This window comes from Ursus maritimus, unplaced genomic scaffold (genome assembly GCF_017311325.1).
Source record: "Ursus maritimus isolate PB19 unplaced genomic scaffold, ASM1731132v1 scaffold_24, whole genome shotgun sequence".
In the NCBI taxonomy this organism is placed as follows: Eukaryota; Metazoa; Chordata; class Mammalia; order Carnivora; family Ursidae; genus Ursus; species Ursus maritimus.
The window spans coordinates 17,015,233-17,031,662 of NW_024424897.1; the positions used below are offsets into that span (position 1 = coordinate 17,015,233).

General features: G+C 38.1%; 1 protein-coding gene across 2 annotated transcripts in view; it reads left to right on the forward strand.

Moving 5' to 3' along the window:
• The first annotated feature begins 368 nt into the window (after positions 1-368).
• The window catches only part of NSF (N-ethylmaleimide sensitive factor, vesicle fusing ATPase), a 147,310-nt gene continuing 131,248 nt past the window's right edge, over positions 369-16,430 (forward strand). Inside the window, exon 1 of one of the 2 annotated variants that reach the window (XM_040640450.1) lies at positions 369-462. In XM_040640450.1, coding sequence (XP_040496384.1) covers positions 451-462 — 12 coding nt within the window. In that variant the 5' untranslated portion in view covers positions 369-450. Of the gene's footprint in view, positions 525-16,430 lie in introns of both variants that reach the window. The other variant, XM_040640451.1, reaches the window with a different exon arrangement.

The following is a 16,430-nucleotide window of genomic DNA, read 5'->3' on the forward strand; positions in this document are numbered from 1 at the left end:
TTTCACATTTCAATGGATCTGGAAGCAGAAAGTTAAAAGGATGAGAGGCCATTACTGGGCAAGCAGCAGCGGGCAAAGAGAAGCTGAGCTAAGGGATTAAAACATCACAGGCCTTGCTACAAAGTCCGGCGCAAACGGTCAGCTGTGACAAGACTCGAAAAAGAAACCATTGAGAAAGTCGCTAGCGGATAGGCACTCTGCAGAAATCAGAGTCACAGCACCCGCAGCTCCCGCTCAAAATGGCGCCGCCGCCCCGCCCGCCCCTCGGCAGCCGCTGAGCCTGCGCGCGCCCTACGGGACGGGAGCGCCGGGGACGCGGCCGGGCGCGGGCGCGGCCTCACGACGGCTGCGCGCCTGCGCGAGGGCGGGCGACGGGCGCGCGCGCGCGCGGCGGGGGCGGGCTTTACTAAGCGCCCAGCTGCAGCCGCGGAGCCGGACGTGTCCGCGAAGATGGCGGGCCGGGTGAGTGCCGGCCCCGAACCTGCGGCTCGAGGCGGGGGCGCCGGGTTCGCGGGCACTCCGAGGTGCGGACGGCCCCAGGGGAGGGGGAGTGAGTCCCAGCAGATGGGGGGTTGGAGGGGGCGGCAAGCCAGAGAAGGGCTTGAGGGTGAGAAGGGGGAGCGGTGGCAGGGGATTGCCCTTCCTCAGAAACTCCATTCCCCTAAGGAAGCTCGAGGGGAGGTGACCCCCTCACTACCCTGGGTCTCCTGGGTCTCCTTTAATTCTCCCTTTCCATGCCTTGGGGCTTGTTACCCGCTTCCCCCAAGCCAGCCGCAGAATTGTGGCGGTCCCAGCCCCGTCGGACGGGCTTTGGGGGTTTCTCTGCACCCCCTTGCTAGGGCTTATTAGGTGCAGCCGCTGGAATAATTGCGGGGGATCCGTCTGCTGCGTTGGGGCGAGTGCTGTGGGAAGGATCATTAGGAACCCATTTCTGTTTCTTTAGAGTGAAAGGTCTTGGGAAAGGAGGAGGAGGTGCAAATGACTTTGAGTGTTAAACCCCAGCCATCTGGGGGACCTGTCACTGTCGGAACAGGCAGGAATATCTCCAGCTTGGAGTGGGGATGCATTTGAGGGTGTCGCGTTTTGTTTTTATGAATGACAGTCGCTTTGAATGCAGTAGGATATGTTGAGTTTCAGGGTTTAAATTTTACTTCCTCCTTTAGCCTCTTAAGATCGCGGTGTAGTATGGGTTTGGCAAGGGGAGATAGGGCTGGTTCTGTGCTGTACTGCAGTGTGCGATGAGCTAAAAGCTCTCTGAGGGATGGATCTTGCCCAGAGATTACACTGGTCATAAACCTGGGGACATTAACTGCGTCACTAGGGGATAAGGATGTGCTTGACTGATTTATTTGAACAAGTTTGCGTAGATTTATGCTCTCCTGCAAATATCCTATATAAAAGAAATTGTAAATCGTGAGATTATGGAGTGGGAAGAGACCTTAAAGGTCATTTAATTTGACCTCTTTCTCTTCCTTTTCCCCATAGCCTCCTTTTATCTATGGCTACTCCCTCTACCCATGCTTCAGATTCTCTTTTTTTGCACCCAAAAAACCCCACTCCTGTGCATTCACCTGTTTCCTCTCAACATACTTAAGCTTCTCCCATCTTTAGACAAACCCTCCCTCAACCCCCACAGCTGTCTCCTTTCTCTTCCCATTTTTCAGCCAGATATTTTGATAGAGTTGTGTACATTTATTGTCTTCCATTTGCTTACCACCTACTCATCCCTCAGCCCACTGCGGTCTGATTTCTGGCCCTATCAGTCTACCGAAAAGTGTTGCTAAACTTAATTGACATTTTTCATTCTTTGGCTTGATGTCTCCACAGCATTTGACATGGTTGACCATTGCCTCCTTCATGGAAAATGCTCTTCCTATGGCTTCTGTGCAGCTTGCTCCTGTTTTTACTCACACCTCTCTTTTGCAGACTCACCCTCCTCTACCCTGTTATTCAATGCAGATATTCCTCAAGGCTCTCTTCTCCATTTTCTCTTCGGGCAATCTCTTCTAAGCCTACAGCATCAACTACCATCCATATGCCAGTGATTCTCAGTATTTTACTCCCAGTTCAGATCTAGCCTTTAAATTCCAGATCAATATGTCAAACTGCCTATTTAAAATCAAGGCACCTCAAACTCTACTGTTCACATCTAAACCTATGATCTTACCCCACCTAATTAGTACTTTTCCTGTTTTCTGTTTCAGTGAATGGCATCACCGTCCATAGGCTGGAAACCAGTGCCCCCCCAGTAAAATTCATCACTGAGTTCTATTCCACCCAACCCCATCCCTTCCCTAAAAGGGTATTATTAGGTCCAAAGAATATGGCTTGGGCACTGGTGCTTTAAACTATACCCAAATAACCCACTGGACTACGGGTCACGTGGGTTTTGTCATTTTAATATCCTAAAAGTCTCTTCAATCTGTCCACTTCTGTGCATTCTTATTTCCACTTCATTTCCCCAAACTACCATCATTTGTGGTTTGGACTACTTCGGGAAGCTCACTAGAGGTCTCTTTACAGCATTTTCCACATTGATTGTTTCCTCCCATGCCTGTTGCTACTTAAACCCCTACCTCAATAGCATCAGGTTACTTTTGGGAGAAGATCAATCCAAATTGGTCCTGTAAGGCCCTTTGTGGTTCTACTCCTGCTTCTTTCTACTCACTGCCTTACAGTCTATGCTCAGGTTATATAAACCATTCAGTTCCTTGAACTTTAGTAGTGTCTCTTACCACAAGGTCTTTGCATGTGCTGTTTCCTTTCTTTGTGATGTTCTGTTCCCAACCATTTACCTCCTACTCATAGATCACTCATCTACTTAAGGGAAGTCTGTTCTGATCCCACACAAGTCATGGTCCTTTGTTATATGCTCTTGAAGAATTGTATTCCTTTCCTTAGAGATTTATCTATTTGTCATTTTAAATTTATTGGTGTAGTTATTTGCCTTTACCATTTATCTTTCATGAAAGAAGAGACCGTGTTAGTTTTTTATTCATTATCATCACTTGTACTTTGCACACTGCCTGGGACCTAGGTGCTCAATACATTTTTGTTTAAAATGAAACTAATCTAATCTCTGTTTGAATATTCTAGCAGTAGAGGGTGCATCACCATTAAAGCTAACCCATTTTAGTGTCATGTTAGAGAGGTCTTTTTCATATGGCGTCCCAAGTAATTTTTAGCTCTTTACAGCTACATAGAACTAAACACAATTCCTTTTCCATATGATAGGTCCTCATATATTTGAAGACAGGTTACATATTCTCTCAGATTTTCTCTTTTGGTAGTCAGACATCCCCAGTTCCTCAAATATTCTGTATTCCAAACCCTTCATCATTTAGATTACCTTCCTTTGGAAATGCTGTTTTGCCAATGTTTCTTCTAAAATGTGCCCCAAGTGGAACACAGTGATTAGTGAAGAATATGCTGAACGCTTACTACCATTATTAATACAGGTAAAATTGTATTTGCTTTTATTCTGTAGTAAATCACACTCTTGGCTCATAATGAGCTTGCAGTCAATTAACTCTCATATTCTTTTAAGATTGGCTCCCCCACCCCATTTTATGTATTGTGCAATTGTTTTATTGAACCTAAGTATAAAACCTTACATTTATCCCTTTACAATTTTTTTTTCTTTATATCAGGACCTATCTACTACTTGTTCATGCTCTTCTTGGTTCTCGATTCTTTCATGTTATGCAACATAGTAGCTCTGTCTGCTGATTTTGTTTTCACCTATAGGCTTAAAATCATGACTTCTGTGTCTATATTCAAGTCATTGATAAAAAGGAGAATAAGACGGGTCAGAAATAGCCCTTGAGCGTGCTCTTAGAGACCTTCCTCTAGACTGATAAACATCAGTATACTTTGAGTACCATTACTTAAATACAAACATATCTCATTTAATCCTGACGAAACCACTCTGCAAGCTAGGTAGCATTAATATTGTTTTTCTCAGAGATAGGGGCTCCTTAATCTTCCAGGTTCATAACTAACAAGAAGCAGGGTCAGGATATGAATTCATCTCAGTTTGCTACTATTACCTGCTTCACCAACTTTGTTGCAAGGGTCTAGAGAAGAGTAGATTTACCTTACCTAGAACTTTTGGAGGTTGCTGCCAAAGTTTAATTTTCAAAAACTACCGTCTATCTTTTGGAAAATCTGAACACCTTTGGCCCATCCCTGATTTTCTTGTTTCTTCTGACAACTATAATTTCCTAGTAACTACTTATTGTTGTTTAACAAATAGAGTTAGCCTTGTTGTAAGGCTTTTAAAATGAGTTCTGAATTTCCTTTTGTGGGAGAAAAGCTATTTTGAATTATTTTTGCTTTTGGTTAGTTTAATTTTCTCATTCTGACATCTTGTAAATGGTATTTATATTCACTATATAATTGAAGGCTTTTTTTTTTCACTGAATCATTATATCACATGTATCACTGGTAGCATTAGTAACCTGTATATCTTGTCTTTTGCTTTTTCTGGGCAAAGGAGAGCATCATGTTTAGTTCATCTGGGAAATTGGCCGAAGAATAAAATGTGTGATATTATTCAGTAAATAGCATTTAGGTCATCAGAACTGATGACCCTAAAATATCCTGAAGCTCCTAATCTCAAAAGCAAAGAACCTGAAAGGAAATAATTCTTGTCATTATCTTCTTCAATGTATTTACTATATGAGAAAAAACAAGGAATTGTAAGTTGGATATGTTTTATAATAAATGATGAATTGATTTAAACGTACTTGATTCCCTTTGGCCTTTCAAAAAGATTGAGTTAGGTAATTAATGTTCTTGGCTGTCTTAAATTTTTGCTGGTAATAAAGCAGATTCTATAGTTCTAATTCTTATTACTTACATTGAATACGGACTCTTAGTTATAAATGAACTCCCCATACAGATGGCTACCACTGCCCCAGGCCTCTTATGCACTATCAGAACTCTTATGCTACAGCTTCTCTGGAATCATAGAATCAGAAGTGGAGGAAAGAAAGAATCTGAAATACAGCCTTAAATGTTTAGGAGAGCTGACTCTAAGTATGGAGAGGCTCCCGAGTAAAGCTGTTCTATTTGGTGTTGCTTTCTTGGCCCCTTCTACTACCACCACCACCACTACCACCACCACCACCACCACCTGGTTACTGAAGAGAAGAAAGGCTTTCCACATTTCCTGAACTTTTTTATAATCTTTTAAAATTGCCAGAAATTTCACTTGCTGGAGATTCAGCAGTGCCTTTCTGAAAATACACATACAGTAATGCCAGTAAAGCCAATGGATCCCTTTCTTCATAAATTCTTACACCTTGTTGAGGTAATCCGTTGTGAAGGAATAGGAATAAGATGATGTTAAATAGGAATCTAAGGAGTTGAATGAGGTGTAGAAAGAAGTTAGAGGGGCACCTGGGTGGCTCAGTTGGTTAAGAGTCTGCCTTCAGCTCACGTGATCCTAGGGTCCTGGGATTGAGCCCCGCATTGGACTTCCTGCTCGGCAGGGAGTCTGCTTCTCTCTCTCTCTCCCTCTGCCCTTCATCACGGCTTATTCTTTCTCTCTCTCTCTCAAATAAATAAATAAAATCTTTTAAAAAATTTTTAAGAAGAAAGATGTTAGAGGTAAAATTTACCTAATCTCACGTTTTTCGAGGGCAGGCTAGTATATTTAGTATCAGTATACTGATGAAACTTGTAGCCTAGTCTAGAAACCTAGCCATTTATTTGTTTATGTATTTATTTTTAAAGATTTTGTTTATTTTAGAGAGCGTGAGTGGGGAGGGACAGAGGGAGAGAGAGAGGGAGGGGGAGAGAGAATCTGAAGCAGACGATTCCTGCGCAGAGCCGGATGTGGGGCTCTATCCCACGACCCTGAGATCATAACCTGAGCTGAAACCAAGAGTCTGATGCTCAAATGCCTGAGCCACCATGCGCCCCAAGAAACCTAGCCATTTATAACATTTTGTGGGTAAATGACATCTTTACCAAATAATCGACCTTCAGGTAGTTTTGGAGCACAAGTTCTGAATTGGGAATAGCTTATGTGCAATACCACAAGTCCAATCAAACAATACAGAATGTTTTGTAGTCTTGTTTCGTAAAGTCAGAGTTGCACATCAACTTTCTGCACTCTTACATGCAGTAGTTATTGTTTGTGTGTGTTACTTTAGTGGAGATTTTAAAAAGTATCTTCAAATGCAATATGTTTTAGAAAATAAAATTGAACTATTTATAGCACTATTAAATAGCTTCTTTTTGAAACAAAAGAAATTTATGCTTAAAGTGGATGTATTCTTTTTTCAAGTACTTAAAACAAGGTGCAGAGGTATAAGGTGAAAGTATACTATTGGGAATGCCTGGGTGGCTCAGTCAGTTAAGCATCTGCCTTTGGCTCAGGTCATGATCCCAGGGTCCTGGGATCGAGTTCCGCATCGGGCTACTTCTCAGCGGGGGGCCTGCTTCTGCCTCTGTCTGCTGCTTGTGCCCTCTCTCTCTCTGACAAATAAATAAAATCTTAAAAAAAAAAAAAAAAAAGAAAGTATACTATTGTACTTTTGAAAATTCTTGAATTGTCAGAACAGTGAGCCCCTGGAAACACCTGCACTGGCAATATACTAGACACTTTGCTATAGTGCAGTTCTTAAGGGTCCATACTCTGGGTGTGTATCTTCGGTAAGAACGTCTTAATGAGATCCTCTCTCACAATTCCGTATTAATACCACTGAGTGGTCTCTGAGGCCTACACTATGTTGTCTTTCAGTTTCCTAGAGATTTAATCTCATAATTTCCGACTTATTTTTTATGGTGGAAACTATTCCTTTCTTGACTGTAAGTATTTCTAGAAATTCTGTGCATTTAAACAAGAATAATTTATATACACTTTAAGAGATTTCAAGCATGGGGCGCCTGGCTGGCTCACTCAGAAGAACATGCAACTTTTGATCTTGGGGTTGTGAGTTCGAGCCCCACATTGGGTACAGAGATTACTTAAAAAAAAAATTCTTAAAAAAGATTTCAAGCATGCTGAAAAGTACAGCAAATAGCATATATCCATATGCTCACCACCCAGATTTAAGTGTTAACATATTGTGATATTTGTTTCAGAACTTTAATTTTTAGAAATAAAACATTACAGATCCAATTGAATCTCTTTTGTATCTCCTTTTGATTTCACTAACCTTTCCCCCAAATTAACCACTATTCTGAAGTTGGTATAGATCCTTTCTGTTCACATTTATGTATGTTTGTGCCCATAAGTAATAAATTGTTTTGTGTGTTTTAAAAATATATATAATGATGTCATACTGTATATTTCCTTCTGCAAACTGCATTTTTTAAATTTAAAATGACATTTGAAATTTAGTCATGTTGATATATAGAGAGCCAGTTAATTCTGTTTAACTACTGTGTAGTATCCTATTTTGTGACTGCTCCACAATTATCTCTTTTCTTATCTGAGGATAATTTAAGTGGCTTCCAATTTTATTTTTTATGGAGTATACATTCTTCTATATGTCTCCTTACATGCACATGTAAGAGTTTCTTTAAGATATATGTCTAGAAACTTAGACATGTATCTTATGTAGAATTGCTACATAGAATTGCTGGGTGATGAGTTAACCTTTGTCTTTACCTAGTTATACCAGTTTGCACTCTTGCCAGCAGTATATGAGTGTGTGTTACTCATGTCCTTTCCAGCACTTAACATAGCCGACATTATAATTTCTACATTATGATAGGTATAAACAATCTTACTGTTTAAATTTGCATTTTTTCGGGGCGCCTGGGGGGCTCAGGCGGTTAAGTGTCTGCCTTCGGCTCAGGTCATGATCTCAGGGTCCTGGGATAGAGCTCCGCATCAGGCTCCTGGCTCAGTGGGGAGCCTGCTTCTCCTTCTCTCTCTGACCCTCCCCACCTCATGCTTTCTCTCTCTCAAATAAATAAAATCTTTAAAAATAAATAAATTTGCATTTTTTCCCTAATTACTAGTGAGATTGAGCAGTTTTCATATTGGTCATTGGGATATCTCCTTCTCCAAATCATCTTTGTATAACCTTTGCCTATTTTTACCTTTTGGCTATTAGTATTTTAAAAAAAAATTAATTTGTAGAGTTTTCGTTTTGTGGGGAGTAAGGTATGCTTTGGAATCTCATTCTTATTTAGTTGTAAATAGCTTCTCCCAGACAGTGGTGATATTTTCATGTTTATAGAGTTTTAGGTTTAAATTTTATTATAGCTATAATTACTTATTTGTTACCTTATGATTATTGTGTTTGTGTGCTTTAAGAGAAATCTTTTTTTTTTTAAGGTTTATTTATTTATTTTAGAGGGAGAGAGAGACAGCAGGGGAGGGCCAGAAGGAGAGGGAGAGGGAGAGAGAGAATCCTGAAGCAGACTTCCCACTGAGCGCAGAGCCCACGCGGGGCTCAATCCCAGGACCCTGAGATCATGACCTGAGCCAAAACCAAGAGTCGGCTGCTCAGCCAACTGAGCCACCCAGGTGCCCTAAAAGAAATCTTTACCTACTTTCAAGTCAAAAAGATACTCATCTCAAAAGTTTAAAATTTTGGGTTTTACAATTTGGTGTTTAATTCGTCTGGAATTTGGGGTGCCTGGATGGCTAAGAGGGTTAATCGTCTGCCTCTGGCTTAGGTCATGATCCTAGGGTTCTGGGATCAAGCCCCACATCAGGCTCCCTGATCAGTGGCAAGTCTGCTTCTTCCTCTTCCCTATGTGATCTCTCTCGCTCTCACTCTCAAATAAATAAGTAAACACATCTTAAGGGAAAAAAAAAAAAGAAAGAATTCGTCTGGAATTTATTTTTGTGTTTGGTGTGAATTGGGAAGCTAATTTTATCTTTTCCATATGTATAGCCAGTTGTCCCAACGTCATTTATTGAGTCCATCCTTTTTTCCCACTGATTTTAATGCTATCTGTGTTTTATAACCACCCTAAGTCTGGACTCTGTTATTAATATGCTGTTTGCCTATACATGCACCAGTGCCACTGTTTTAATTAAAATAGCTTTAATATTATATTAAATGTATATCATATTATATATTTTATAATAATTGTATTATTTGATGTTATATATATTGTATGATAGCTTTAAAATTATTCTTGATATATGCTAAAATTATTCTTGCCCCCTCCTTATTTTTCTTTATTTGGCATTTCTTGACCCTTTTCCATATGAAGGTAATCTTTCCTCTTTTAAAAAATGTCTTTATCTTTTTTTTTTTTAAGATTTTATTTATTTGACAGAGACACAGGGAGAGAGGGAACACAAGCAGGGGGAGTGTGAGAAGCAGGCTTCCCGCTGAGCAGGGAGCCCGATGTGGGGCTCTATCCCAGGACCCTGGGATCATGACCTGAGCCGAAGGCAGACGCTTAATGATTGAGCCACCCAGGTGCCCCAAAAAATGTCTTTATCTTTAAATTTAGATTTATCTTTATTGAGGTGCCTGGCTGGCTTAGTCAGTAGAGTGTGCAACTCAATCTCAGGGTCATGAGTTCAAGCCCCATATTGGGTGTAGAGATTACTTAAAAATAAAAAATCTTTAGAAAAAAATTATCTTTATTGTCATTGATTTTGACCTGCATTTTTCCCTTATGTTTTACAAGAGCAGATAAAAGATAATTTCAATAAAATTCAGCTGAATTTACTCTACAAAGCCGATTTCCTTTTCTTTTTTTTTTTTTGACATTAAGCCAAAAAGTACTAATAATTTATCAAAACTTTGTGCTCTATAGATTTGAAACCAAATGAATTAGCATCAGCTGTTTGTGAGTAATGCAGGGTATTTTGGTCCTTTGCTAAATTCAGAATGAAGTGCTAAAGTTCTCACGTGTTTTGCACTAGCCATATAGATCTTTGGTAATGTAGAAAATGGGAAAATTATTAAAGTAAGAAATAAGTAGTCATTTTTCAAATCCAACATTCACTTATTTTTAAAATCCCTAAATAATAAAAGAATATTTTAGGGTTTTGCTGGTGGATTTTTAAATACTGTAAAGTGTTTTTAGTGTTATGTGCATATGAACAAACATTTTCTTACTTGGTTGACAAGCAATGAAAATAGCAATTATCGCTAATTCTGGGTCTTCCAAAGAACATCAAGGTGGGGGAATTTAAAAAATTTAGTTATCCTAGTTACTTTTCTCCTAGAGAATAATATTGACAGCATTTTGTGAGATGATAGAAGACGTGGTTCTCACTGTTTGAACAGAGCCTGGTGTGGATGTATTACTCAGTGAATGATTGTTGAGTGAATGGATGAACATTTATTTCTAAATACCTTAATAAATCATCATTTTGGACAATGTAGTTTGAATTTTAATGTTACATTCTCTGCCAAGCTGTTGAATTCTGTACTGATGTTTATTCTGTTATTCAGATCATTAATAATGTGGCATAGATCTAACTTTAAACAGCTGCTGGATTTCATGCTAGTCTTTTTTCTCCATGTGCCGATATTGAGTCTGATTATTGTTTTTTGTATAAAAAGCCTCCCAATCAATTTACTACTTAACAAGCATCAAAATAAACTTAATTGTATTTTTCAAGTTAAATGATGAAATGGCCTAAGGGCATTATTGAAGCCTGTTTCCCACATTTCTATTGTAGAAAGAAAGGAACCTGTAGGTATTTCTGTTTTTATGAAGATTATTTCTCCTTACTTAATACAGTGATTCTCAAAGTGGAATCTGCAGACCAGCTAATCAGTATCACCCGAGAACTTGTTAGAAATGCAAATTCTCAGGCCCTACCCCAGGCTGATGAAATTAGAAACTCTGGTGGTGGGGCCCCTGCAATCTCCTTTAACACATTATCCAAGTGATTCTGATGTATGCTAAAGTTAAGAACCATTGACTTGGTACATGGTGCTCTCCAGATTGCTGAAGATAATTTTCCCATTTCTTTCCAAATGTATATTCAACCTTGTTATTTCGAGATTTCAGGATTATTGCCTTTTCTTCCCGTTAATACCTTGAACTGTATCCAATTCTCAAACATTTAAGAATGCAAAGTTATTTCCTGCAGTATAGTGAATTTGGTATTTGAAGTGCTCTTCCCATAGAAACAATTTAAAATGCTAGATAGCATGGTAACTATCGTTAAAAATGATATATTGTATACTTGAAATTTGCTGAGAGTAGATCTTAAGTGTTCTTACCACACACAGAGAAAATGGTTAACTATGTGAGGTGCTGGATATGTTAATTAGCTTGATTGTGGTTATCATTCCACAAAGTATACTTATATCAAAACACCACATTGTACATGTTAGGCAAAATTCCCTGAAGCTGAACATGTATGTATATGCTATGACCCAGCAGTTCTGGAGGCTGTGTGTGTGGGGGGTGTATATCCAATAGAAATTCATACATATATTATTCAAAAGACATGTACAAACATGCTGATAGCAGCAGTATTCATAATTAGAAACTGGAGACAACTCAAATGGATAAATAATGGTGGCATAGTCATATAATTATATACTATAAAAAGCAATGAAAATGAATGAACTAGTGCTGCATGCAAGAGTGTGGATGCGTTTCACAATCATGACATTGAGGGAGAGAAGTCAGACACAAAATTGCACATACTATATGATTCTATTTATATAAAGTTTCAAAAATAGGCAAAACTATGATTATTTCTGATGATAGAAACAAGATACTGGTTATCTGTAGTTGGGGGTAAAGGGCTAGTAACTAGGAGGGGGAAGTATGGGAGGCTGGTATTGTTCTCTTTCTTGAACTCGGTGTGTTCACTTTTTAGAAATTCATTTAGCCAGACACTTTAATGTACGTACGTTTCTGGAGGTATGTTTTTCTTCAATAAAAGTTGATTTAAAGAAATGGTAGTTCTTTTTTTTTTAAACTGGGGTGAGGCTCTAGGCCTTCTATTTTTGTTCTGATTACTTCTCCAAAGATTCTTCTCTTCCCCTTCACCCTTCAAAAGAACATAAGTACTACACTTCCATCAGGATGTCGGGAATTAAAAAGAGAGCTTCACAAACATTGTTTTCATTTCTTTAACAGTTAGAGATAACTTTTTAGAGTAAGAGCACTAAGTTACTGAATAAAGATATCTTAAACTAAATGGTATTTTACAGTTTTGAAAACACCTTCACAGATCTTTTCTTGTTAGATTCTCGGAGCAACCTTGAGTTGGCACTCTGTAAATTCAGTTCAACAAGCAAAATTCAACAGAATAATCCACAGCTAACATTATACTTACTGGAGAAAACTGAAAGCTTTCCATTTTAAGATCAGGAACAAGATAAGGATGCCTGCTCTTGCTACTTATATTCAATGAGATATTGGAGGTTCTAGGTAGGCAGTTCACAAGTAAGGTAAAGAAAAAAAAAGTTTGGAAAGAAATAAAGTTCAATTTGCAGATGACATGATCTTATATATAGAAAACCCTAAAGAATTTACAAAAAATGAATCCAGCAAAGTTGCAGGATACAAGATCAATATACAAAAATCAGTTGCATTTCCATACACTAGCAATGAACAATCTGAAAATGAAATTGAGAAAACAATTCCATTTACGATAACATCAAAAAGAATAAAGTACTTATGAATAAATTCAAGGAAGTATAATGCTTGTACCCTAAAAAGTACAAAACATGTTGAAAGAAATTAAAGATCTAAAGAAATGGAAAGACATCTTGTGTTCATGGATTGGAAGACTTAATATTATTAATGTAGCAATACTCCCTGAATTGATCTGTAAATTCAGTGTGATCCTCGTCAAAATTCCAACTGCCTTTTTTCCAGAAATGGATAAGCTTCTCCTAAAATTCATATGGGGTTGCAAAGCCATTGAATCCACAACAATTGGAAAAAGTAGAACAAAGTTGCAGGACACACACATGATTTCAAAACTTACTACAAAGCTATAATAATCAAGATGATGTGCTGGTGGCATAAGGATAGTCATATAAACCAATGGAATAGAATTGAAAGTCCAAAAGTAAACCCATAAATTCATGGTCAATTGATTTTTAACAAGCATGCCAAGACCATTCAATGGGGAAAGAACAGTCTTTTTAGCAAATGATGCTGGGACAGCTGGATATCTTCATGCAAAAGAGTGAATTTGGACCCCTACCTCACACCACATACAAAAAATTAACTCAGAATGGATGAAAGATCTAAATCTGTAACATTCTTAGGAAGAAACATTGGTAAAAATCTGCATGACTTGGGGTTAAACAGTGATTTTCTTTTGGATATGACAAAAGCATAAAAAAAATAGATAAGTTGGACTTCATCAAAATTTAAAACTTTTATGCATCGAAGACCACTATCAAAAATATGACAACCCACAGAATGGGAGAGAATATTTGCAAATCATATATCTGATAAGGGTCTAGTATCCAGAATATATAAAGAACTCTTGCAACTCAACATTAAAAGACAACAATATAAAAACAGGCAATGGAAAAATAAAAATCGGTAAAGGATTTGAATAGACATCTCTCCTAAACAAATGTGCAAATGACCAGTAAGCATGTGAAGAGATGTTCAACATCATTATCATTAAGGAAATGCAAATTAAAGCCATGATGAGGGGTTCCTGAGTGGCTCAGTTGATTAAGCATCTAACTCTTGATCTCAGCTCAGGTGTTGACCTCAGGGTGGTGAGTTCAAGCCCTGCGTTAGGCTCCACGCCCAGCCTTAAGAAAAACAAAACAAACCAATGAGGTACCACTTTACACCCGTTAGGTTGGTTATAGTTTAAAAAAAAGAAAAAGTGTGGGTGCTCATGCAGGGAAATTGGAAATGTTATCCTCTGCTGGTGAGAATGTAAAATGCTGTAGTCATTGTGGAAAACAGTGACAGTTCTTCAGAAAGTTAAACAGAATGACTCAGCAGTTCTACTCCTAGGTATATAATTGAGACGAAAGTACATGTTTGTACATAAACTTGTTAGATGGATGTTCATAGCATTATTCATAATAGCCAAAAAGTGGAAATAACCCAATGTCTATCAGCTGATGACTAGATAAACCAATGTGGCCTATTCATACAGTGTGAATGATCTGGTCACACACTGCAACATAGAAAATCTTGAAGACATTATGCTAAGCGAAAGAAGACAGTCCTACAAAGATGACAGATTTTCTGATTCTGTTCATATGAAATGTCCAGACTAGGTAAATCCACAGTGACAGTTAAACTAGTGGTTATCAGAGGGTGAAGGGAGGGGAAAATTGGGACTAACTACTAATAAGTACAGGGTTTCTTTTTGAAGTTTGCTGGAAATGTTCTGGAAGCGTTAGTGGTGATGATTGCACAACATAGCGAATATTGTAAAAACCACTGAAATGTACACTTTAAAATGATGAATTGTATGTTACATGAAATTGTCTTAGTCTTTTTGGGCTGCTATAATAAAATGCCAGAGACTGGGTAACTTTAAACAGCAGAAATTTATTTCTCACAGTTATGGAGGCTAGAAGTCCAAGATGAGGGTGGTTGAAGTTAACAGTGGACTGTTGTGATCCTTGAAGATGATGAAATGAAACTATATTATATGCTTAAATCATATTGAAGGTGCCTATAGGATGAAAATATGCAATCTTCAGTTATTCACCTTAAAATAATTTTTTCTCTTCTAAGTATGAATATTCAGAATGAATCATATTAAAGAATCATTTAAAGAGGAGTAATTTTCTTGTGTTGTGAGAAACACACCTAGAGCTGGAGTGAGGCAGATACAGTTGACCTTTGAAGAACACAGGGGTTAGGGACATTGACAATGGAAATTCCAGTTAGAATTTTTGACTCCCCCAAATCTTAGCTACTAATAGTCTGTTACCAGAAGCCTTACTGAGAAATGGTTGAATAACACTTATTTTGTATGCTGTATTCTTAACAGTGAATTAAGCTAGAGAAAAAAATGTTAAGAAAATCATATGGGAGGCACCTGGCTGGCTCAGTTGGTAGAACGTGTGACTCTAGATCTTGGGGTTGTGAGTTTGAGCCCCACGTTGGGCATAGAGTTTACTTGATTAAAAATATATATATATATGTTAATATATATATATATATAAAGAAAATCATAAAGAAGAGAAAATACATTTATAATACTGTAATGTATTTATCAAAAAAAAGCTTCATAGAAGTAGAGTTCAAACCCATGTAGTTCAAGGGGTCAACTGTAATGTTAGATTTTGGTAATCAGAAAGAATTGTGGGCTGGGATGTTTGCAGGTATGTGAAGCTCTTAAAACTGTGTCTGATTCATAATGAAACTCCCCAAACACATTAGCTTTTTTTTTTTTTTTTAAGATTTTATTTATTTATTTGACAGAGGGAGAGGCAACACAAGCAGGGGAGTGGGAGAGGGAGAAGCAGGCTTCCCGCTGAGCAGGGAGCCCAATGCGGGGCTCGATCCCAGTGTACTGGGATCATGAACTGAGCCAAAGGCAGACACTTAACGACTGAGCCACGCAGGCGCCCCTTAGCTTTTATTATTAACACTCCTCCCTCACCACTACCAAATGGATAGTCTGTTGTCTCAACACCATTATTGAATAGTTTCCCCCACTGATTCTCAATCTTGTATATTAAGTTCTCATGTATATTTAATCCTATTTCTCTGTTAGTAGTTCTTTTTTTTTTTTAAGATTTTATTATTTATTTATTTATTTGACAGAGAGAGAGACAGCCAGCGGGAGAGGGAACACAAGCAGGGGGAGTAGGAGAGGAAGAAGCAGCCTCCCAGCAGAGGAGCCTGATGCGGGGCTCAATCCCAGAACTCTGGGATCACTCCCTGAGCTGAAGGCAGACGCTTTAGCGACTTGAGCCACCCAGGCGCCCCTCTCTGTTGGTAGTTCTACTCCATGAACCGTTTGTTTTTGTACCAGTACCATCTTGTTTTAATTATTGTATATACATGTTTTGATGTCTAGTAGGGCCAGTTGCCCTCATTCTTGCTAAAAGTTTTCTTGACTAACAAATTAAGAAAATTCCCTCCCATTTCCTCTACTGTATTTTACTTGGCAGTTCCTTTACTGTATTGAATTTATGAATGACCCGTTGGGATTCTGCTTATAATTACATTACATTTATAGGTTAATTTGGAGTTCATGATTCCCTTACAATATTGAGTCATTGCATACAATAACATCATATTTCTCTACATTTATATGGATATTCTCTTATGTATTTCCATTGATTTTCTTTATGAGGGTCTTATGCATTTTGCTAAACTTTTTTCTAGTACTTTAAACATTTTTTGTTTCTGTTGTACTTGGAACCTGTTGTCTATTTCTTATTTATAGCAGTTTTTGATTATATGTATTTATCTGCTTAGATAGGCATTAATTTTCTTCAACTTTGTAGATATATTTCTCCAAAAATTTTAAAATTCAACCAACACTTATTGAGTCCCTATCATGTGCTAGATATTCTTCC